Genomic DNA, 25602 nt, shown 5'->3' with positions numbered 1-25602 from the left:
CGGATTATGTTAATAAATTCACCATTAGCCAAAGATTTCCAAACACTTTTTATTTCCTTTTGCCGTATTCCGTATTACCTTCCAAATTCCAGGATGTTACAATCAGGATTAAATTCGGGTTCAGTTTCATACGTTCTGTAACGGGACACATTCCAGATCAATCTTTGTACAATTTGGGAATCACAGATCATGGATCGATCCTCCGCACAGGCGGGAGTGAGACCAGGACTGGGAGTTCTTCTGTGAAAAGAGAAGAGGGACACAGGGTTCAAACTCCCTGTTCTGGTCTCTGTAAGAACTCCTAGTCTGGGCCGTTGCACTCGGAATCTCAGATTAATAAGCGGGTTGACCCGAACTAGAATTTTTTTTATATTGTAAAGGGCTTGAGAAAGAATGAGGTGACTAAAGTTTGAGTATCACCTCCTAAAACAAAATCATAATTCATTGGCAGGCGGCCAGGGACAGTGTGTGCAGTTTACTGGGAGGGAAATTCATCAGAGAAGCTAAGGTTGAACCGGACAGTAAAACCGCTTATCTGAGAATTCAAATCTAAATCTACAGCTGGAACTTTAAATGTTGTCAAACACTTGCTCGGGAAATAACTACAGTAAATTGAGTTTAAAGGGTGACGTGTTTGTGCAGCTCTTTCAGAGACGTTGTGGGTGGCTCTTAAAAGAGCCGTTGTGTTTCTGGCTTGTTGTATCAGGACAGAGTGGAGTTTTACTTGGAGCTGGTGTACTTGGTCACCGCCTTTGTCCCTTCCGACACGGCGTGCTTAGCCAGCTCCCCAGGCAGCAGCAGGCGCACGGCGGTCTGGATCTCCCGGGAGCTGATGGTGGATCGCTTGTTGTAATGGGCCAGGCGGGAAGCCTCACCAGCGATGCGCTCAAAAATATCGTTCACAAACGAGTTCATGATGCCCATGGCCTTGGAGGAGATGCCGGTGTCGGGGTGAACCTGCTTCATCACTTTGTAGATGTAGATGGAGTAACTCTCCTTCCTCGACTTCCTGCGCTTCTTACCGCCCTTCGGTGGTGTTTTCTTGATCACTTTCTTGGCGCCTTTCTTGGCAGTAACTGATTTCTTCTCTTCAGGCATCGTCTTGTTCAATCCAACCCAGACATGACATAAACTTAGCTCAGAGCTCGCATTATATAGGCAGACCCACACTCCGCCCACAGCCCTATGCTAATGAGGGATGGGTGAAGGCAACAATTGTGATTGGTTCATTGGCTGCGTTGTCAATTTCTATTGTTCTGTAATTCTCTGATTGGTCTCTTTAAACATCCAATCAGATTTACTGCTCGCCACAATCTCAAATTCTTCAATTAGGTCATCAGTTACATCCCCTCCCGAGCCATATTCTGTTCTTTATCGATCGAGATGTCTACATGTTCGACAGACATTGGCCGGTTTGTAACCGAGATTGCCTGAGGGTCACTTCTGGTCAGGACTTGGGAGTCCTTCTATGAGGGCAAAAGACCCTCACTGTCCTTCCGCCCTGATGCTGCCTTCCTCCCACCGTTTAATTCAACACCTTTCTTATCTTTCACTGCTGTAACTACATTAGTTGTTTCAGTGTTACCTTCACCTGGAATATTCCGTACCTTCTGTGCCGTAAAGGGCCTATTTCCCTTAGCACAGGAGGCATAAATTTCAAGTAATTGGTAGAGGATTTAGAGGGGAAATATCTTCACGCAGAGGGTGGCTGCGGTCTGAAACTCACTGCCTGAAAGGGTGGTAGAGGCAGAAACCCTCACCACATTTAAAACTACTTGGACGTGCACTTGAAGTGCCGTAACCTGCAGGGTTACGGACCTAGAGCTGGAAAGTGGGATTCGGCTGGATAGCCTTTTGTTGGCCGGCACGGACACGATGGGCCGAAGTGGCCTCATTCCGTGTTGTAAGCTTCGATGATAAATATCTATAATTCTGAAACTAAAAGGATATTCCGTCCATCGTACTTTTGCTGATTTAAAACATATAGACCTTGGCGAAAAATATCTATCTATACCGAACAAAATGTAAATGAACTATATCAACCTCCCTGCATCCCCTCCCCTCCCCCCGTGAGGCGGTGGGTGGCACTTGGACGAGCCTTTGCTTTGTGCTTGGGGGAGAGGGTCGCGTTGAATCCATAGAAAGTGCGGCCCTGCCGTTTCAGAGTGTACACCACATCCATGGCAGTGACCGTCTTGCGCTTGGCTGCTCAGTGTAGGCCTAAGCTGACCGGCTTAGGAGAGAAATACACAGCCCGGAACGGCCGGAGATCCTGGGAACAGAACCAGCATTCAAACTCTCAAACCAGACCAGAATTAAACTAGGCCATTTTAATAACCGCCGAATTTCTTCATACAGCTTTCATTGATAGATTAAATAATATTTAGGGAACCGGTTGCGGTATTTATACAAGTTTTGAATCTCTGACAACTGTAGTTTAATTATTAGCTGCTAACTAGAACAGTTTGCGTGAGCAGAGAACCGTAATGCAGATACCAGGAACTGAAAACTCCCGCATACAGGTCTGAAATAGACCAATTTATTGGTACCTGAACACAAGGTCTCCATTAATACAGTAAGCAGCCCTTTCACAGATACTGTGAGTGGCTCTGAAAAGAGCCTTTGGGTTATTAGTTTAAATCTTGTCCGCTTTACTTGGTCTTGGACGAAGTGGTGGTTTTCTTGGGCAGCAGCACAGCCTGGATATTAGGCAACACCCCGCCCTGAGCGATGGTCACCTTTCCCAACAGCTTATTGAGCTCCTCGTCGTTGCGGATGGCCAGCTGCAGGTGTCTAGGGATGATGCGGGTCTTCTTGTTGTCGCGGGCCGCGTTGCCGGCTAGCTCCAGGATTTCAGCGGTCAGATACTCGAGCACAGCAGCCATGTAGACCGGGGCTCCGGCACCCACACGCTGAGCGTAGTTCCCCTTTCGCAGGAGCCTGTGAACACGGCCCGAAGGGAACTGCAGTCCGGCCCGGGAGGAGCGATACTTGGCCTTGGCCTTGGCCCGAGCTTTACCGCTAGTTTTTACTCTTCCATACATTTCCACAATCCGCAGGTTCAGACAAGGAATGAGAAACTCCTCCCACATCTGCCCTTCTTAACTCTTTTGAGTTTACCTGCAAAACATAAAAACATTAAACGGTGCCACCCGACCTGGGTGACACTCCAGACATTTACAAGGCCCTTTTTTTTCCCCCCCCTTTTTTTTTGTGTTTTTCTTTTTTTTGGGCACTAAAATCACAATTTTTCCCAGTGCCCCCTATAAAAGGGAAGGGGGACACTAAAAGCACCGGCAATTAAGACAAATTAAACTTAAAAAACGTAAAATCAAATTAAAATTTGGTTGCCGGGCGTGATGATGCACTCCAGTCCCTCCGGTGCCCACCTCTCGCGGAAGGCCGCGAGCGTACCGGTGGACACCACGTGCTCCATCTCCAAGGACACCCTGGACCGGATGTAAGAGCGGAAGAGAGGCAGGCAGTCAGGTTGAACGACCCCCTCGACCGCCGGCTGATGGCACCCTTGGCCGTGCCCAGGAGCAGTCTGCCCTTCTTATACCTTCTGGATGGACGCAGGGAGCAAACTTGTGATTGGTCACTCTGTCGTGGATTTCATTGGCTGTTTCCGATGACCAATCACAGCCTGCTTAGTCCAGCAATGAAAGGAGGGCGGAAATTACTGGTTCTCAACAGCCAGAACCTAACGATTTTTTTAATTCAAAAATCCCGCCAATAATTGTGAAAATTGCGGATTATGTTAGCAACTTCACCATTAGCCAAATACTTCAAAACACTTTTTGTTTCCTTTTGTCTTATTCCATGTTCCCCTTGCAAATTCCAACCTGTTACAATCAGGATTAAATTCGGCTTCAGTTTCAAACTGTCTGTAACGGGCGGGACTCAGTCCCCACTGATTCTGTAACGGGACACATTCCAGCTCCATCTTTGTAAAAGTGAACTTGTTTTCACAGGAGCTGCTTTGGGAGTGAGACCAGTACGGAGAGTCCTTCTGTAAAAAAAGAGAAGAGGGACAGAGTTCAAACTGCCCCTGTTCTAGTCTCTAAGAACTCCCATTCTGGGTTGTTACACTGCGGGGAGTCTCGGGTTAATAAACAGACTGAGCGCAACGGAATAAAAAAAACACGTGAAAAGGGCTTGAGTGAGAGTGTGACTGAAATCGGAGTTTCCCCGCCCCCCAAAATAAATTCGTCAGCAGGCGCTGTGAATGAACGGGTCTGAGAACAAAGGGAAAGAGATCAGGGACCGTGTTTGTAGTTTACTCACTGCAGGAAATTCCAGTGACGCCAAGGTCAAGCCGGTCAGTGAAGCTACTTATGAGAATTCAAAACTAAATCTACAGCTGGAACTACAAAGGTTCTCACACACACTTGTTCGGGAAATAATTACAGTAAATTCAGTCTAAAGGCTGATGTGTTTGTGCAGCTCTTTCAATGATGTTGTGGGTGGCTCTTAAAAGAGCCGTTGTGTTTGGGGTTTGTTCTGTCAGGACAACGTGAAGTTTTACTTGGAGCTGGTGTACTTGGTCACCGCCTTTGTCCCTTCCGACACGGCGTGCTTGGCCAGCTCCCCGGGCAGCAGCAGGCGCACGGCGGTCTGGATCTCCCTGGAACTGATGGTGCGGCGCTTGTTGTAATGGGCTAGGAGGGAAGCCTCACCCGCAATGCGCTCGAAAATATCGTTCACAAACGAGTTCATGATGCCCATGGCCTTGGAGGAGATGCCGGTGTCGGGGTGAACCTGCTTCATCACTTTGTAGATGTAGATGGAGTAACTCTCCTTCCTCGACTTTCGGCGCTTCTTGCCGCCCTTTGGTGGTGTTTTCTTGATGACTTTCTTGGCACCCTTTTTCGAAATTGTTTTTTTTTTTAAATTCGTAGCCAATCGTTCCAATTCTTTGTCAAATCACAAACGCCAGAGGTCACCTTGGGCCCATTCAAGGATCACTCTGCGCCAATGCTCTTAGCCAAAAGGCCTAGAGCCACTGCACCGTTCCTGGAAGTACTGCAATACCAGGTTCGTGCCATGGAGGTGGATGGGTCAGGTCCCCCACACACCTCCATGGAGGTGGATGGGTCAAGCCACCCTAGGCATCGTCTTGTTCAGTCAGGCACGGATATGAAGAAAATCTTGCTCTGGGCTCGCATTATATAGGCAGCCCCACACTCCGCCCACAGCCCTATGCTAATGAGGGATGGGTGAAGGCAATGACTGTGATTGGTTCATTGGCTGCGTTGTCAATTTCCATTGTTCTGTATCTCTCTGATTGGATGTTTAAAGATACCAATCAGATTTATTGCTCGCCACAATCTCAAATTCTTAAATTAGGTCATCAATTTATACTCCCGATTTATACTCCGTTCTTTATGTTTCTATTCTGCTCTCAGGCAAAAATGGTTAATGACGGCCGGACTTATGAGGAAGGTTCATTCACGTTTTTTTCTATATATACATTCAATAATCTGAACAGCTGTGTTTGTCGATCTACATTTCTACATGTTCGAGACATTGACCGGCTTGTAACCGAGATTGCCTGAGGGTCACTTCTGTATAGGACTTGGGAGTCCTTCTATGAGGGCAAGGGACCCTCACTGTCCTTCCGCCCTGATGCTGCCTTCCTCCCATCGTTTAATTCAACACCTTTCTTATCTGTCACTGCTGTAACATAGATGTAACAGTACGGATTTATGAAGGGGAAGTCATGTTTGACAAATTTGCTGGAATTCTTTTGAGGATGTCACGAACAGGGTGGATAATGGGGAAACAGTGGATGTGGTGTATTTGGACTTCCAGAACGCATTTGACAAGGTGCCACATAAAAGGTTACTGACTGCACAAGATAAAAGTTCACGGGGTTGGGGGTAATATATTAGCATGGATAGAGGATTGGCTAACAAACAGAAACCAGAGAGTGGGGATAAATGGTTCATTCCCGGGTTGGCAATCAGTACCAATGGGATGCCACAGGGATCAGTGCTAGGACTCCAACTATTTATGATCTATATTAATGACTTGGAAGAAGGGACCGAGTGTAACGCAGCCAAGTTTGCTGACGATACAAAGATGGGAGAAAAAGCAATGGGTGAGGAGGACACAAAAATTCTGCAAAAGGACATAGACAGGCTAAGTGAGTGAGCAAGGATTTAGCAGATGGAGTATAATATTGGAAAGTGTGAGGTCATGCTCTTTGATTTTTTTCTGCCAAAGTGCAAGTTATTATTTCAATGGTGAAAGATTTCAAAGTGCTGCAATGCAGCGGGACCTGGGGGTACTTGTGCATGAAACACAAAAGGTTAGTATGCAGGTACAGCAAGTGATCAGGAAGGCCAATGGAATCTGGCCTTTATTGCAAAGGGGATGGAGTATAAAAGCAGGGAAGTCTTGCTACAGTTGTACAGGGTATTGGTGAGGCCACACCTGGAATACTGCATGCAGTTTTGGTTTCCATATTTACAAAAGGATATACTTGCTTTGGAGGCAGTTCAGAGAAGTTTCACAAGGTTGATTCCGGAATGAGGGGGTTGACTTGAGGAAAGGTTGAGTAGGTTGGGCCTCTACTCATTGGAATTCAGAAGAATGAGAGGTGATCTTATCGAAACATATAAGATTATGAGGGGGCTTAACAAGGTGGATGCAGAGAGGATGTTTCCACTGCTAGAGGAAACTAGAACTAGAGGGCTTAATCTTAGAATAAGAGGTCGCCCATTTAAAACTGAGATGAGGAGAAATTTCTTCTCTGAGGATTGTGAATCTGTGGAATTCGCTGCCTCAGAGAGCTGGGACATTGAATAAATTTAAGACAGAAACAGACAGTTTCTTAATGATAAGGGAATAAGGGAATATGGGGCAGGGAAGTAGACCAGAGTCCATGATCGTATTAAATGGCGGAGCAGGCTCGAGGGGCCGTATGGCCTACATTTGCTCCTATTTCTTATGTTCTTATGTTCTAACTACATTAGTTTTTTCAGTATTACCTTCATCTGGAATGCCCCGTAAATGTCTATGATTTGAAGACTAAAAGGACATTCTGTCCATCGTGTATATGCTGATTTAAAACACCTAACACCACAATATAGATCTTGGCAAAAAACATATCTATACAGAACAAAATGTAAATCAACTATCTCGCCCCCGTTCCCCAGGTCACTGCTCTCTCTGTGAGGAGGTGGGTGGCTCTGAGAAGAGCCTTTGTGTTGTGTTAGGGGGAAAGGGTCACGTTATTCAGCCGCCGAATCCATAGAGAGTGCAGCTCTGCTGTTTCAGAGCGTACACCACATCCATGGCAGTGACCGTCTTGCGCTTGGCGTGTTCAGTGTAGGTGACCGCATCCCTGATCACATTCTCCAGGAAAACCTTCAGCACCCCGCGGGTCTCCTCGTAGATCAGGCTCGAGATCCGCTTGACACGGCCACGGCGAGACAGGCGGCGGATGGCTGGTTTGGTGATGCCCTGGATGTTATTACGGAGCACTTTATGGTGCCGTTTGGCTCTGCCTTTACCCAGTCCTTTGCCTCCTCCAGTCATGATGATTCTTTACTGAAATCGCCGTTGAATGTTAATCTCTCGCCTTACCCATTGTCTGTTGAGACCACCAATGAAACGAGGGCGGAAATTCCTGTCCTCAACAGTCACACCTCGAACGATTTTTAATTTCAAAAACACCGCCAATAATTTTTTAAAGTGCGGATTATGTTAATAAATGCACCATTAGCCAAAGGTTTACAAACAGATTTTACTTCCTTTTATTTAATTCCATATTTCCCTTACTAATTCCAGGCTGTTACAATCAAAATTAAATTCGCGTTCACTGTCAATCTGTCTGTAACGGACGGCAATCAATCCTCACTGATTCTGTAACAGGACACATTCCAGCTCAAACTGTGTAAAAGTTGGGAATCACAAATCATGGATTGATCTTCCGCACAGGCGGGAGTGAGACCAGAACTGGGAGCCCTTATGTGAAAAGGGAAGAGGGATAGAGTGTTCACACTGCTCCCGTTCTGGTCTCTGTACGAACTCCCATTCTGGGTTTTTACACTGCAGGGAGTCCCGGGTTAATAAACGGATTGACCGTAACAGGAATTGAAAAATAAACTTGTAAAGGGCTTGCGAGAGAATGAGGTGACTGAAATCTGAGCCTCATTCCCTAAACAAGCTCTTAATTCCTCGGCAGGCGCTGTAAATGGGAACGAGCGACAAGGAATCGTGTTTGTAGCTTGAATGGCGGGAAATTCAACAGCGGTCCTAATGTCGAACCAGACAGTGAAGCTGCTTATGTTAATTCAAAACTAACTCCACAGCTGGAACTGCAAAGGTTCCCAAACACACTTGTTCAGGAAATAATTACAGTAAATTGAGTCTAAAGGGTGATGCGCTTTAGGTCTTTCAGAGAGGTCGTGGGTTGCTCTTAAAAGAGCCGTTGTGTTTCTGGTTTGTTCTCAGGACAGCGTGGAGTTTTACTGGGAGCTGGTGTACTTGGTTACCGCCTTTGTCCCTTCCAACACGGCGTGTTTGGCCAGCTCCCCAGGCAGCAGCAGGCGCACGGCGGTCTGGATCACCCGGGAACTGATGGTGTCAGATTATAGTATGAGAGTGTGTATTTTATTCTGTACCTGTCTATCTCTGGTATATGAATGTGGCATTTAATCTGTACCTGTCAGTTACTGGTATATGATTGTTGGGGTTACTCTCTACCCCTCAGTTTCGGTTATGTGATTGTGGGTTTTAATCTGTACCTGTCACTCCCTAGTATTTGAGTGTGGTGTTTATTCTGTATCCATTTGTCTCTGGTATGTTAGTGTGGGTTAATCTGCACCTGTCAGCTTGCTATGTGAGTGTGGGTTTATTCTGTACCTCTCGGTTCTGGTATATGACTGTGGGGTTAATCTGTACCTGTCAGTTTCTGGTATGTGAGTGTGGTCTTTAATCTGTACCTGTCAGTCTCTGGTATGTGACTGTGTATTTTTTCTGTAACTGTCAGTTTATATGTGAGTGTGTATTTTATTCTATACATTTCAATCTCTGGTATGCGAATGTGGGGTTTAACCTGTACCCATCAGTTTCTGGTATGTGAGTGTGGGTTTAATCTGTACATATCAGTTTCTGGTATATGAGTGTGGGGTTAATCTGTACCTATCAATTTCTGGTCTATTATTGTGGGCTTTAATCTGTACCTATTAGTTTCTGGTATGTGAGTGTGGGTGATATTCTGTATCTGTCTGTTTCTGGTATGAGAGAGTGGTTTTAAGATGTACCTTTCAGTCTTTGATATGTGAAAGTGGGGATTAATCTGTACCTGTCAGTTCCTGGTATTTGAGTGTTGGTTTTATCCCATAGCTGTCATTTTCTGGTCTATGTGTGGGGTTTAATCTATACCCATCAGTTTCTGGTGTGCAAGTGTGGGTTTTATTCTGTATATTTCAGTATCTGGTATATGAATGTGATATGTTTCAATAGTGAAACAGCATTTGATCCTACCGTTCTGTGTGGCTGTAAGATTCACAATGTAACTCAGCCACTTCAGATCACTGTTGGACTGACAGCTTCTGCTGCCTGTGATAACAGGATTGAGGTCAGTTCTGTGTCTCTGTGCTCTGTGAGTGATAATGTACTTACTATATGTGAGAAGGAGCTGCCTGCACTTTTTCTTGTGTTCTGGGTGGAAGAAATATCATTTATACTGGCTCAATGAAGTATTTTGCTTTGAGAATAATACCAGAAAAATATTAGTTATGATATGGACAACTGATGGGGAAAATATAAAATAAAGTTGTAATGAATGTATATGTTTATAATAAAGTAAAGTATCTGGAGAGAGGAAACTGTGATACAAACAGTGTCCTTGTCTGACCTCACTGCAGTACAGCGGCACTCAGATTTTCCACACCAGGTGTGTAGGACGGTTCTATAGAAAGTTATCAGCAACCAGACACAACCCAAACCCAGCACTGGTCCATGAATGGGATCACCCGATTAATACAATCGAGGTTTATATCCTCCACTCCCATAGGACTACCTGTAAAATTCTGAATCACTTTCTGGATTATAACCACAGGTACCTGGGCTGTACAACAATTGTTCTCAGTTTATTGGAACCGAGTTAAGTGCCTGTGCAGTCAACAGAATGTCACAGAGCCCGGATCATGATGTATCTGAGGGAGCGACAATGTATCTCTCGATCACCTTCAACACGGTTCTGGAGAACTCAACGCACTGAAACAAAATTACCAAATTTGAAATGTCTACTTTCTGTCCTGGTGCCTGCAATAGATGCACTTTGTGACACTCCTCACATCCTCACTGTCAGGCTGTGTTTCCACTGTTCAATGTCCAAGAAGGGCAGACACGGTGAGATTGGGACTGAATCAGGAACATTCACTACTGGTTTGGTGACAGAAACCAGCAATGATTTGAAAGAGTGTGGTGATTAACTTTCTCTGTTACCTTACACTGTACACACACAGCCCGGGATATCCCCGCTCCCTTCCCCCACTCACTCCACGTTCCCGAACTACTTCCTGCTCCATTCTGCCTCTTACAAACAGCCCCCGATTCCCTGACACAAAGCCCATTTGCGGACACAGTCCCAACGCGATGAGCTGCTGTAAGGTGGCTGCTGTTTGCTCCCTTACTCTGGCCCAGGATATCTCCGCTCCCTGATGTGTTCAACGATTATCAGCCCAGCACAGAGGAAATGGCAGCCACTGGCAGAGTTGGGGGAGGAGAGGTCGCATGGGCCCTTCCCGTCGGTTTAAACACTGGGCGGGGAGACGAGTGGCCGGGGGTAGGGGGGGGGAAGCAGGCAAGTATTTCAATGCTCGAGTGTGAAGTTTGGAGGTGGATCTGGAAGCTCAGAGGCTGCTGTCTCTGCTCAATCTGTCACCCTGTATAGTTCAGACTATGGGATGTGAGTGTGTGTTTTACACTGTGCAGTTCAGACTATGGGATGTGAATGTGTGTTTTACACTGTATCGTTCAGACTATGGGATGTGAGTGTGGGTTTTACACTGTATAGTTCAGACTATGGGATGTGAGTGTGTGTTTTACACTGTATAGTTCAGACTATGGGATGTGAGTGTGTGTTTTACACTGTATAATTCAGACTATGGGATGTGAGTGTGTGTTAAATTTTATATGAATCAAAAAGCAGAATGTTTAAAAGAGGAGAGACTAGCAAATATAGTTATTCAGGGGGATTTGAGTATCATTGTACACAAATCACATATAGTTAACTTGCAGCTACTGCAAGCAATTAGGAAGGTAAAGGATATGTTGGCCTTTATTACAAGGGGTTTGGAGTATAAGAGTAAAGAAATGTGGCTGCAATTATGTAGGGCTTTGGTGAGACCACACCTGGATTACTGGGCACAGTTTTGGTCTCATTGCCTAAGGAAGGATATTAGAGGGGGTGCAACATTGAATCCTGGGTTAGAGAGATTGAGTGAAATGCACCTATACACTCTGGAGTTTAGAAGAATGAGAGCTGAGCTCATTGAAACCTAAAAAAAATCTTAGAAGTCTTGGCAGAGTAGATGCTGTGAGGATGTTTCCCTTTGCTGGATAGTCTCGATCTAGGGGTCATAGTCTCAGGATAAGGGATCGGACACTTAGGACTGAGATGAGGAGCAATGTATTCACTCAGAGGGATGTGAATCTTTGGAATTCTATACACATAGGTCTGAGACACTCAGTCATTGAGTATATTCAAGACAGAGAACAAAGGGAATCAAGGGAAATGGGTATCAGGCAGGAGTTCAGGATGAAGTTCAGCCATGAATGTAATGAATTGTGGAGCAGGCTCGAGCGGCCTTACCGCCAACTATTTCTTATTCTCTTACAGCTGTCAGTATCTGCTACGTGAGTGTTGTTCTGTTGTTCTTTCTTCAGTTTTTGGTGGGCAAAAGTGGGTTTTATTATACACCATGTCAGCTTCTGGAATGTGACTGCGAGTTCCACTCTGTTTTTGCCTGTCTCCGGGATGTGAGTGTGGATTTTACTCTGTACCTGTCGGTCTCTGGTATGTCAATGTGGGTATTATCCTGTACCTGTCAGTTTCTCGTATGTGATTGGGGATTTATTCTGTACTTGTCAGTTTCTGTTATGTGAGTTTTATTCTGTACCTGTTATTTTCTGAATTTGTAACATGGGTTTTCCTCTGTACCTGCCAGTTTCTGGGATGTGAGTGTTAATTTTTTCTGTACCTGTCTGTTTCCGGTATAGGAATGTAGGTAAAACTATGTAGTTCTCAGTCTCTGGGATGTGAGTGTGCGTTTTACTCTGTATCAGTCACGTCTTTGGTATGTGAGTGGGTTTTATTCTATAGCTGTCTTTCTCTGCTATGCGAGTGTGATTTTATACTTTATCATTCAGACTCTGGTATGTGAGTGGGGTTTTATTCTATAGCTGTCATTTTCTCGTATGTTAACGTGGGCTTTAATCAGTACCTGGCAGTTTCTGATATGTGAGAGTGGACTTTAGCCTGTATCTGTCAGTTTATGATATCTGAGAGCGGGTATCTCTCATTGTCTTTTATGTAAGTGTAAGTTTTACTCTGTATAGCTTAGTCTCGGATATGGGAGTGCAGAATTTACTCTATAGCTGTCTGTCTGTGATGCAAGTGTGGATTTTACTCTGTATCTGTTAGTCTCTGATGTGAGAGTGAGAGTTTTACTCTGTATCTGTCAGTTTCTGGTATGCAAGTGTGGTTTTCCTCTATCATTCAGGCTCTGGGATGAAAGTGAGAGTTTTACTCTGTATGTTAATATCTGCGATGTGAGTCTGGGTTGTACTCTGTAACTTTCATTTTCTCAAATCTGAGTTGGGTTTTATTTTGTCCCTGTCAGTTTCTAGTATATTAATAGGGGTTTTAATCTGTACCCGTCAGTTTCTGCTGTGATAGTGCTGCTTTTGTGCTGTATCTGTCAGTTTCTGATGTGTGAGTCTGTTTTAATCTGTACCTGTTAGGCTGTGGGATGTGAGCGTGTGTTTGACTCTGCATCGATCAGTATCTTTTATGTGGCTGTTGATTTTGCTCTGTAGCTGTCACTCTCTGGGATGTGAATGTGGGTTTGACTCTGTAGCTGTCATTTTCTCATGTGTGAGTGTATCATAGACTGTATGTGTCACTCTCTGTGGTGTGAGTGTGGGCTTTACTCTGTATCTGTCAGTCTTTGGAATGTGAGTATGGTTTTAATCTTTATCTGTCAATTTCTGGTATTTGTCTGTTGTTGTTACTCTCCAATTGTTAGTTTCCAGGATGTGATTGTGTATTTTAATCAGTACCTGCCAGTTTCTTGTACAGGAGTGTGGATATTAGTCATATCTTCCAGTCTCTGGTATGTGAGTGTGTGTTTTACTTTATAGCTGTCTGACTCTGGGATGCAAGTGTGTATTTTATTCTATATCGGCTGGTTTACAGAATGTATTAACAAAAACTGAGAGGTACAGAATAAAAGTTATGTGAATATCCATTTTACTCTGCACCAGTCACTTTTCGATATGTGAGTGTGGATTTTAACCTATATCTGCCAGTCAGTCAGTGTGTTACCATATGTGATTGTGATTCAATCTCAATCCGTCATTCACTGTGCCCGAGTGTATGTATCATTCTGTCTCTCTCAGTCCCTGGCACTGCGTGTGGGTGTGGGGTCCATTCTGTGTCTCAGTCTTTGGCTCTGTTTGTAGGTGTGGGATCCATTCTGTGTCTCTCAGTCCCTGGCACTGTGTGTAGGTGTGGGGTCCATTCTGTGTCTCAGTCTTTGGCTCTGTTTGTAGGTGTGGGATCCATTCTGTGTCTCTCAGTCCCTGGCACTGTGTGTAGGTGTGGGGTCCATTCTGTGTCTCAGTCCCTGGCTCTGTTTGTGGGTGTGGGGTCCATTCTGTGTCTCTCAATCCCTGGCACTGTTTGTGGGTGTGGGGTCCATTCTGTGTCTCTCAATCCCTGGCACTGTTTCTGGGTGTGGGGTCCATTCTGTGTCTCTCAATCCCTGGCACTGTTTGTGGGTGTGGGGTCCATTCTGTGTCTCTCAATCCCTGGCACTGTTTGTGGGTGTGGGATCCATTCTGTGTCTCTCAATCCCTGGCACTGTTTGTGGGTGTGGGGTCCATTCTGTGTCTCTCAATCCTTGGCACTGTTTGTGGGTGTGGGGTCCATTCTGTGTCTCTCAATCCCTGGCACTGTGTGTGGGTGTGGGGTCCATTCTGTGTCTCTCAATCCCTGGCACTGTTTGTGGGTGTGGGATCCATTCTGTGTCTCTCAATCCCTGGCACTGTTTGTGGGTGTGGGATCCATTCTGTGTCTCTCAGTCCCCGGCACTGTTTGTGGATGTGGGGTTCACTATGTCTCTGTTAGAATGGTGATGTGTTTGAGTGCGAGAGTTATTATGTAATTGACAGTCTCTTGTTGTCAGCTATTCTTGCTGTGACTGTTGGATTCTGTTCCTTCTTTCGGCCTATGCTAGTTTGAGATTATCTGTGATTATCTCAGGAGGTTTGGTTCAGTCCATTACCTCCGTTTCTCTGCTCTTGTATGTTAGTTGCTGGGTTTGAGAGTCAGTGTACAGACCCCATTGTGGATTGACACCGTGTCAGTCAGTCCTTGTGTGTGAGTAAGGGAGTGAAAATGGATCTGCCTCTCAGAGCGATATGTTTGGACTTTGAAACAACATCTTATTGTACTGTTCCAAGTGACTGTGGGATTCATAATGTAACTCTGGGATTTGGATCACTGTGGGACTGACAGCTTCTGCTACCTGTGACAATATGATTGAGGTCAGTTCTGTGTCTCTGCGCTCTGTGAGTGATAATGTACTTACTGTGTGTGAGAAGGAGCTGCCTGCACTGTTCCTTGTGTTCCAGGTGGCGGAAAGATCACATTTATTCTGGGGGTGAAGTATTTTGCTCTGAGAATAATATGAGAAAAATATTAGGTACAGTCATGGACAGGTGCCTGTAGACTATAATAAAGTTATAATTAATGTGTTTCTTTATAATAAAGTAAAGTATCTGGAGAGAGGAATGCGCGATACAAACAGTGACATTGTCTGACCTCACTGCAGTACAGCGGCACTCAGATTCTCTCATCATCATCATCATCATCATCATCATAGGCGGTCCCTCGAACCAGGATGACTTGCTTCCACGTGAGCTCACAGATGTTTCAATGAAGGACCTGATATTTCAATCCTGACTCCAATTGAAAGGGTCGAAGATGCCTGTGCGTGGATTTTTTTAACGTGTGGTGACCGCTGCACATCAGCCACCACATGTACTTGACAGAGCTAGGACTTTATCCAGTGGCAAGGGTTGACCAGGACTGGAGACCTGCTCGGCTGCACGGACCTAGTGCACACAGACCCAGTGTGGGCTGGCCTGTGCTGCCCCTGGGCCCTCGGCTCTTCTGGGCCCTGTACCCTCATTCGCCACACCTCCGTCACAATCTCTTGCCGCTCCTCCGCCACAAACATTCGCCGCACCTCCGCCATGATCTCCCACCGCACATCCACACCAAACATTTGCCGAACCTCCGCCACGATCACCCACCGAATCTCAGCCACGATCCCTCAATGCCCCTCCATCTCGATCACTCACCACACCTCCGCCACGACCATGAGCAGAGGAGCGGGACGGTCGTGGCGGAGGTGTGGTGAGTGATCAGATTCCCCACACCAGCTGTGTCAGACAGTTCTATAGTAAGTTATCAGCATCCAGACACAACCCAAACCCAGCACTGGTCCATGAATGGGAACACCCGATTGGCAGAGTCCAGGTTTATATCTCCCACTTCCATGGGACAATCTGTAAAGTTCTGAATCGCTTCCTGGATTATAACCACAGGTACCTGGGCTGTACAACAATTGTTTTCAGTCTAATGAAACAGAGCTGAGAGCCTGTACAGTTAACAGAATGTCACAGATGTATCTGAGGGAGCGACAATGTATCTCTCGATCACCTGCAACACGGTTCTAGAGAATTCAACACACCGAAACAAAATAACCGATTATTGAAATGTCTCCTTTCACACTCCTCTCCTGGTGCCTGCAATAGATGCACTTTATGACACTCCACAGTCAGGCTGTGTTTCCACTGTTCAATGTCCAAGAACAACAGACACTGAGATTGGAACTGAATCAGGAACATTCACTACTGATTTGGGGAAAGAAAGCAGCACTGATTTGAAAGAGCGAGGTGATTTACTTTCTCTGTTACCTTGCACCGTACACACACAGCCCGAGAATGGCCTCTCCCTTCCCCCACTCACTCCATGTTCCAGAACTAATTCCTGCTCCACTCCACCTCTTACAGACAGCCCCCGACTGCCGCTGAACTTACCCCGACTCAAAGCCCATCTGTGGACACAGTGCTAATGTGATGAGCTGCTGTAAGGAGGCTGCTGTTTGCTCCCTTACTCGGGCCCGGGATATCTCCGCTTCCTGATGTGTTCAACGATCATCAGCCCAGTACAGAGGAAACGGCAGCCGCTGACAGAGCTGGGGGAGGGGAGCTCACATGGGCCCTTCCCGTCGGTTTAAACACTAGGCGGTGAGAGGGGGGAGCAGCATGTACTTAGTGCATGCTCAGACCATCTTTTTGTCACTATTTAAATCAGCAAAAATGGGATTGTTTCACAAGTTGCTTTTATCACCAATTAAATGGGCCACATTGAGAGAATTTTAATTATAATCCGAATTACCAGCAAAATGATTCGGTGAGCCGGACACTGGAGTGGGATTTCCTAGAGAGTTTTACTCTTTCCGTCAGTCTCTGGTGTGTGAGTGTGTCCCTGTCAGGGACTATGATAGGGGACTATGGGTTTTACTTGCTGCATATTATTGTTCTGATAACTGGGTGTGGGTTTTATTCTGTACCTGTCAGTCTCTGCTGTGGGAATGTGGGTTTAATTCTGTACCTGTCAGTCTCTGCTATGCGAGTGCGGGTTTTACTCTACCTGTCAGCTACTAGTATGAGAGTGTAGGTTTTTTTTGTACCCGTCAATCTCTGGAATGTGAGTTTGGGTTTATTCTATTTTAACCTGGCTATGAAACCTGCTCCCTCGCGGCATAGGTGTCCTCTGGAAATAAACTCAGCAGATCAGTACGTGTCGCTTGCCGATTATTCAAAAGTTTCAGATAAATGCACAAAATGACCAAACTGCTTCAAAAACAGACATAGGCTGTCAAAAATAATGGAAAACAAGGCCCAGTAGATTTAGAGAGAGAGCTCGGGCTGGTGGGAATCCATCACTGGATCGTTCACACAAGCCGAGTGGATTAATTTGGTGATAGTACGAATTCACTGGTAGGTATTCGGTGAGTAAGGTAAATAATCACCAGATTGGAATATAGCTTTTTCTTGTAACATCACAGATAAGTGGATTGCAAGCAGGGTGGAGGAATTTGGTGATAGTAGGAATTCATTGCAAATTATTGACCTGGTTAGGAAATTGACTGAGCTGTAGGTGACAGAGGGTAGGGACAAAGGTTGGTTCTCAAGTTGGCAGGATGTGGTGTCCCACAGGGATCTGTGTTGGGGATTCAACTATCCCTAGTATTTATTAATGACTTAGTTGATGGCAATAGAAAGTCATATATCTAAATTTGCCGCTGACACAAAAGAAAGATGGCATTGCAGGCAGTGTAGTTGAAAGCATCAAATTTCAAAGGGATAGCGATAGATTAAGTTAATGAGCAAAACTGCGTCAAATCGATTTCAATGTAGACAAATGTGAGGTCATCCACTTTGGACCTAAAAAGGATACAAGAAGGTACTTTCTAAATGGTAAAAAGCTAAAAACAGTGGAGGTCCACAGAGACTTGGGAGTCCAGGTACAGAGATCATTAAAATGTCATGAACAAGTACAGAAAATAATCAGAAAGGCTAATGGAACGCTGGTTTTTACATCTAGAGCACTAGAATACTATGGGGTAGAGGTTATGCTGCAGCTATACAAAGCCCTGGTTAGCCAACACCTGGAGCACTGTGAGCAGTTCTGGGCACCATGCCTTAGGAAGGTTATATTGGCCTTGGAGCGAGTGCAGCGTAGATTTACCACAATGATACTTGGACTCCAAGATTTAAGGTATGAGGAAAAATTACACAAATTAGGGCTGTATCCCCTAGAATTTAGGTTAAGGGCTGATCTGATCGAAGTTTAAGATATTAAACGGAACAGATGGGGTAGATAGAGAGAAACTATTTCGCTGGTTGGGGATTCTAGGACTCGGGACAGTCTAAAAATTAGAGCCAGAACTTTTAGCAGTGAAATGAGGAAACACATGTACACATAATGGGTGGTAGAAGTTTGGAACTTGCTTCCTCAAACACCAATTGATGCTAGATCAGTTGTTAATTTTAAATCGGAGATTGATAGCTGTTTGTTAACTAAAGGTATTAAAGGATCTGGTCAAAGGTGGGTATATGGAGTAAGGTCACAGATCAGCCATCATCTCATTGAATGGGGGAACAGGCTCGAGGGGCTCAATGGCCTACTCCTGTTCCTATGGAGCAGTTGCCAGGACCGGTGAAATAATCCAAATAGAGATTCATTTGCTGAGACTCTGCAGCAGTTGTTTTCTGCTGTTAAATACCAGAATCAAATTGATCAGAATGCACCAATTGAAACAGAAAATCAGCACTTTCTGGGGAGGTGAATGGCCGAGACACATTGATACTGAACTGCATTTAGTGAGCAACAGAACAAGGAGGAAGAGACAATCTCACACAGACACATACACACACGTAGAGACATACCCACAGAAGCACATACACAAGCACGTACACATTCATATATCAAAATATATACATAAACACATACACAGCTACAAAGATTGACACACATACACTTCTCTAACGGCGAGAAGCTCGGAGCTGTGGATGAGCAGAGATTTTTCGGGGGAGGGGTATAAAAGGATACGGAGGTAAAGCAGGTGGAAGGAGTTGAGAATGTGAATAGAAGAGTTGTGAATGTGTCAGTTGAATAGGATCATGGGAAAATGGCTAAAAGAAAATGTCAAGCTGAGATATTTGCAATGTCGACACAAAAAGAGGTTACTCAGAGTTGTGGTCAAACACAAGTTACGCAAAAAGCAAAGTCAGGCATGAGTCAGACGAGGGGCTGCTAATAATCAGCCATAAAATAGGGAAATGCTATATAAAATCGAAACTATAAACACATCCCTGGAGCCCGCCCTATTTGGAGGGTTGTTAGCCTGCAATTGGGTATGCTATTGGGGGAAGTCGACCAATGATTGTATAAACTGAGTGTCACTCAAATACGTTCTGCTGTAACAATGTATAAATATTGAGCTTTTGTACTGTTACGGGCCTTGTCAGGAGAGAGATGGACAGGCTCAAATCGAGGGTGTTCCCTTTATCTTAACAGGTCCCGGCCGGAGAATCTCTAATAAAGGTCTTATGTTGCTAAGACTAAAAGTGTTCGTGTGTCAGTGAATTCGCTGAAACAGATTGAAGGGAAAAGAATCCAGTATCTACAGAGTTAAGAGACAGATCAGCCCTGATCTCACTGAATGGGGGAACAGGCTCGAGGAGCTGAATGGCCTGTTCCTGTTCCGATGTTCCTTCCTCCAGTTTAACTCCAGTGTCACTATCAAGCACTCCCAGGGCACATCCTCATTACCTTGGCATTACTACTGTCACTCTGTCCCCAGCCCTACTCCAGACCATTTCTGTTCCTGAATTTATAAACTAGGAAAATGTAGAAACGATAAATCCTCAGGACTGGATGAATTGCATCCGCGCAAACTAAACCATGCAAAGGAAGAGCCCATCGAGAGAATTGTGTTCAGTTCTAGACCTCACGAATGATGTATTAGCTTTGGCGGGGGTGCAGCACAGATTCAGCAGATTGATACCGGGGCTAAAAGGATTAAATTATGAGGACAGGTGGCATAGACAAGTCTTTTACTTCCTTGAAGATAGAAAATGAAGGATGATATCATTGACACGTTTAAGATGATAGAGAGATACTATTTCATCTGGTGGGAGAGTCCAGAACAAGGGGAATAAACTTAAAAGTTAAAGCTAGGCCGTTCAGGAGTGAGGCCAGAATGCACTTCTTCACACAAAGGTCAGTCGCAATCTGGAAATCTCTCCCCCCAAAAAGCTGGAGCTCAACTGAAACATTCAAGACTCAGACTGACTGATTTTTGTTAGGTTGGGTTCTGTGTCTGTATATTGACACACAAAGACAAACACACACACAAACATGCTGAAACACACACATGACTGAAAGGGATTAAGCAGACTTTTAAAGGCACTTGTTCGTCAGTCCATCTGCCAATTTCGGGCCTGGTTTGGTACAAATCTGACCTCTCACCAAGGACTCTGTTTGAACTCACCACATTCATTTTACACAAGTCCTTCAGATTGGTAGGGGTGAAAGGTCAGTATTTTGACCCTTTGTGACACCCAGCTCATTGCTGAAGATTGTTTCGAGTGCTGTACCATGTCTTTTCAGAATTCACTATAAAATTACATATTATTTACTTCACAGAAACAGGCCATTCTGCCCAACATGTCCATGACGGTGTTTATGCTCCACACGAGCATTCTCTCACCTTAGTTCACCTCACCCTATCATATCCTTCTATTCCTTTCTCTCTCATGTACGTATCTAGCTTCCCGTTAAAGGCGCTCAGCTATTCACCTTAACTCCACGTGCTAGCAAGCTCTACATTCTAACCACTCTCTGGTAAAGAGGTTTCTCCTGAATTTCTTATTGGATTTATTAGTGACTATCTTATATTTCGTTCCTAGTTTTGGACTCCTCACAAGTGGCAACATCTTCTCTACATCTACCCTAACAAACAGCTACATAATTATAAAGATCTCTTTGAGCCTTCTCTTTTCTAGAGAAAGAGCCCCAGCATGTTCAGCCATTCTGGATACTTATAACCTCTCACTTCTGGTGTCATCCTTGGAAATCTTTTTTGCAACAGCCACAGTGCCTGTATATCTTTTTCATAATATGGAGACCAAAACTGAACACAGTATTCCAAGTGTGGTCTAATCAAGTTCTATATACGTTTAAGAAAACTTCTCTGCTTTGTAATTCTCTTACTCTAGAAATGAGACCCAGTGCTTTATTTACATTTCCATTGCCTTGTTAACCTGCTTTTAATGATTTGTGCATCTGTTCCCCTCGATCACTGGTGGGCAAAATACAGCCCAAGGGCCATATCTGGCCCGCCAAGACATTCTATCCGTCCTGCTGGATGGGACAGAAATAGAACGCGAGCCAGATCTCGAGCTGCACATTCGTCTATCCATTTTCACTTCTCATGAGTCAGAGACAGACCCGAACTGCAGCCAAGGAAAAAACATAGTAATACTTCATTTAAATTAATAATTCGCCAAAGCGATTCTCTCTGGCCTGATCTTAAAAAGGATCCGTTGAGTAATTCTAGGCGCCAATGGCATACATCAGTACCCAGAATGCACTGCGTACTAGAATATGCCCTATGCAATTTAGAGTGGAGTCATGGCTGCTCATCTCCACAAATCTTTTACCGAAGAAAGTGACTGGCGCTGCATCTTTCTTCTCCCGGTACAATGGCAGGGGAGAGTTCTCATCTGGCACAAATTGGGACGGCATTAGAAATCTTTGCAGAGGGACATAATGATGACTGAGGTGGGAAAATGATGCTGACATAGGCTCTAAAGGGGCTACAGTTCTATTTCACAGCACTGATTTACAGAGACCAGAAGATACCACAACATTTTCAACTTTTATCTTTGATTCGGTCCAAGTCAGCATGGATTTATGAAAGAGAAATCATGCTTGAGAAATCGTCTAGAATTGTTTGAGGATGTAACTAGTAGAGTGGACAAGAGGGAGCCAGTGGATGTGGTGTATTTAGACTTTCAAAAGGCTTTTGACAAGGTCCCACTCAAGAGATTAGTGTGCAAAATTAAAGCACATGGTATTGGGGGTAATGTACTGATGTGGTTGGCAGACAGGAAGCAAAGAGTAGGAATAAACAGGTCTTTTCAGAATGGCAGGCAATGACTAGTGGGGTACCGCAAGGTTCAGTGCTGGGACCCCTGTTATTTACAATATACATTAATGATTTCGACGAAGGAATTGAATGTAACATCTCCAAGTTTGCAGATGACACTAAGCTGGGTGGCAGTGTGAGCTGTGAGGAGGATGCTAAGAGGCTGCAGGGTGACTTGGACAGGTTAGGTGAGTGGGCAAATACATGGCAGATGCGATATAATGTAGATAAATGTTTGGTGGTAAAAACAGGAAGGCAGATTATCTGAATTATGACAGGTTAGTAAAAGGGGTGGTGCAACGAGACCTGGGTTTCATGGTACATCAGTCATTGAAAGTTGGCATACACGTACAGCAGGCGGTGAAGGCGGCAAATGGCATGTTGGCCTTCATAGCGAGAGGATTTGTGTATAGGAGCAGGGAGGTCTTACTATAGTTGTTCAGGGCCTTGGTGAGGCCACACCTTGAATATTGTGTACAGTTTTGTTCTCCTAATCTGAGGAAAGACATTCTTGCTATTGAGGGAGTGCAGCGAAGGTTCACCAGACTGATTCCTGGGCTGACAGGACTGACATATGAAGAAAGACTGGATTGATTAGGCTTATATTCAATGAAATTTAGAAGAATGATAGGGGATCTCATAGAAACATGTAAAATTCTGATGGGATTGGACAGGTTAGATACAGGAAGAATGTTCCCGATGTTAGGGAAGTCCAGAACCAGGGGTCATAGTCTAAGGATAAGGGGTAAGCCATTTAGGACCGAGATGAGAAGAAACTTCTTCACTCAGAGAGTTGTGAGCATGTGGAATTATCTACCACAGGAAGTTGTTGAGGCCAGTTCGTTAGATATATTCAAAAGGGAGTGAGATGTGGCCCTTACGGCTAAAGGGATCAAGGGGTATGGAGAGAAAGCAGGAATGGGGTACTGAAGTGCATGATTATAATGAATGGTGGTGCAGGCTCGAAGGGCCGAACAGCCTACTCCTGCACCTATTTTCTATGTTTCTATGTTTCATTTATAAGCAGTACCGGATACAAGTTGTGTATGTAAGATAGCATCTGACTACTACATGAATTTATGTTTATGCAATGTTTTATTTTTTTGTGCACGGTCCCTTTAAATTTGCTGCACAGCCAGGCACGATGCAGCTGCACATGCGCAGTGTCTCTTCCAGTGGCAGGAGCTGGGGATCAGTCTGTGCGGGACCCAGCGATTGGTGGAATATTGGTGGGCGGCACTCAACAGCTCACCAAAACTTTGTTAAGTGACCCTCCAGCCCAAATAATTGCCTACCCTGCCCTAGATCTCTTTGCTCCTCAACAACACCATTTTGATATTTTTTTCCCGAAAATGGAGTACTTGCATGTATATTGCACCTTTCACCACCACCACACATCTCAAAACAAAGCTTTAAAGCAAATGAAGTACTTTTGGAGCGTAGCCATTGTTGTAATGTGGGAAACTCAGCACCAATTTGCACACAGCAAGCTCCCACAAACAGCAATGTGATGAGAACATAAGAAATAGGAGCAGGAGTAGGCCATTCGACCCATTGAGCCTGCTCCGCCATTCAATAAGATCATGGCTGTTCTGATCATGGACTCAGCTCCACTTCCCTGCCCGCTCCCCATAACCCTGTATTCCCTTATCACTCAAAAATCTGTCTATCTCCACCTTAAAGATATTCAAAGACCCAGCCTCCACAGCTCTCTGGGGCAGAGAATGCCACAGATTTACAACCCTCAGAGAAGAAGTTCCTCCTCATCTCACTTTTAAATGGGCCCCTTATTCTGAGACTATGTCCCCTAGTTTTAGTTCCCCTGTGAGTGGAAATATCCTTTGTGCATCCACCTTGTCGAGCCCTCTCATTATCTTGTATGTTTCGATATAATCACCTCTCATTCTTCTGAACTCCAATGTGTATAGGCCCAATCTACTCAACCCATCTTCATAAGTCAACCTAATGAACCTTCTCTGAACAGCCTCTAATGCAAGTATATCCTTCCTTAAATACAGAGACCAAAACTGTATGCAGTACTCCAGGTGTGGCCTCACCAATACCCTGTACAGTTGTAGCAGAACTTCTCTGCTTTTATACTCTATCCCCCTTGCAATAAAGGCCAACATTCCATTTGCCTTCCTGATTACGTGCTGTATCCCATACTAACTTTTTGTGTTTCATGCACAAGGATGCCCAGGTCCCTCGGTACTGTAGCACTTTGCAATTTTGCTCCATTTAAATAATAATTTGCTTTTTAATTCTTTCTGCGAAAGTGGACAACCTCAGACTTTCCCACATTATACTCCATCTGCCAAATTTTTGCCCACTCACATAGCCTATCTATATCCTCTGCAGATTTTGTGTGTCCTCGTCAGAACTTGCTTTCCCACCCATCTTTGTATCATCAGCAAACTTGGCTACATTACACTCGGTCCCTTCATCCAAGTCATTAATATAAATTGTAAATAGTTGAGGACCTAGCACCCTGCGACACCCCACCATTCACTGTTGGCCAACCGGAAAATGACCCATTTATCCCGACTCTCTGTTTTCTGTTAGTTAGCCAATCCTCTACCCATGCAAATATATTGCCCCCTATCCCGTTAACTTTTATCTTGTGCAGTAACCTTTTATGTGGCACCTTATCGAATGCCTTCTGGAAATCCAATTAAACCACATCCACTGGTTCCCCCTTATCCACCCTGCTCGTTACATCCTCAAAGAGCTCCAGCAAATTTGTCAAACATGATTTCCCTTTCATAAAACCATGCTGACTCTGCTTGATTGAATTATGCTTTTCCAAATGTCCTGCTACTGCTTCCTTAATAATGGACTCTAGCATTTGCCAACGACAGATGTTAGGCTAACTGGTCTATAGTTTCCTGCTTTTTGTCTGCCTCCTTTTTTAAATAGGGGCGTTACATTTGCGGTTTTCCAATCCACTGGGACCGCCCCAGAATCCAGGGAATTTTGGTGGATTACAACCAATGCATCCAGTATCTCTGCAGCCACCTCTTTTAAGACCCAAAGATGTAAGCCATCAGGTCCTGGGGACTTGTCTGCCTTTAGTCCCATTATTTTACCAAGTACTACTTCATTAGTGATAGTGTTAAGTTCCCCCCTCCATATAGTCCTTTGTTATTCCACTATTGGGATGTTTTTAATGCCTTCTACTGTGAAGACCGATGCAAAATATTTGTTCAACGTCTCTGTGATTTCCCTGTTCTTCATTATTAATTCCCCATCTCATCCTCTAGGGGATAACGACCAGACAATCTGTTTTTGTAATGTTGAAGGATAAATACTGGCCAGAAAACCAGGAATAACTCCTCTGCGCTTCCTCGAAATAGTGTCATGGGACCTTTCACATGCACCTGAGGGAGCAGACGGGGCTGTGGTTTAACGTCGCTTCTGAAAGACGGCACCTGATAGTGCAGCACTCCCTCAGCACTGCACTAGATTGTCAGCCTAGATTTTTGTGCTCAAATCCCTGGTGTGGGAATTGTACCCACAATCTTATAACTCAGAGGTGAGAGTGCTACTCACTGAGCCACAGCTGAGTACC

General features: G+C 44.7%; 1 protein-coding gene across 3 annotated transcripts in view; it reads right to left on the bottom strand.

Moving 5' to 3' along the window:
- Positions 1–2359: 2359 nt before the first annotated feature.
- LOC139273524 (histone H2A type 1-J-like) overlaps positions 2360–25602 on the bottom strand; it is a 53813-nt gene continuing 30570 nt past the window's right edge. Inside the window, exons 3-4 of one of the 3 annotated variants that reach the window (XM_070890464.1) lie at positions 14835–14921; positions 2360–3120 (exon numbers count right to left, since the gene is read on the bottom strand). In XM_070890464.1, the coding sequence (XP_070746565.1) occupies positions 2652–3092 (441 nt within the window). In that variant the 5' untranslated portion in view covers positions 3093–3120; positions 14835–14921 and the 3' untranslated portion in view covers positions 2360–2651. Of the gene's footprint in view, positions 3121–3945; positions 4013–14834; positions 14922–25602 lie in introns of those variants that run through there. The other 2 variants (XM_070890465.1, XR_011595178.1) reach the window with 2 other exon arrangements.

This window comes from Pristiophorus japonicus, chromosome 9, assembly GCF_044704955.1.
Source record: "Pristiophorus japonicus isolate sPriJap1 chromosome 9, sPriJap1.hap1, whole genome shotgun sequence".
Classification (NCBI taxonomy): domain Eukaryota; kingdom Metazoa; phylum Chordata; class Chondrichthyes; family Pristiophoridae; genus Pristiophorus; species Pristiophorus japonicus.
The sequence above is the reverse complement of the archived record's forward strand: the minus strand, read 5'-3'. Positions and strand labels throughout refer to the sequence as shown.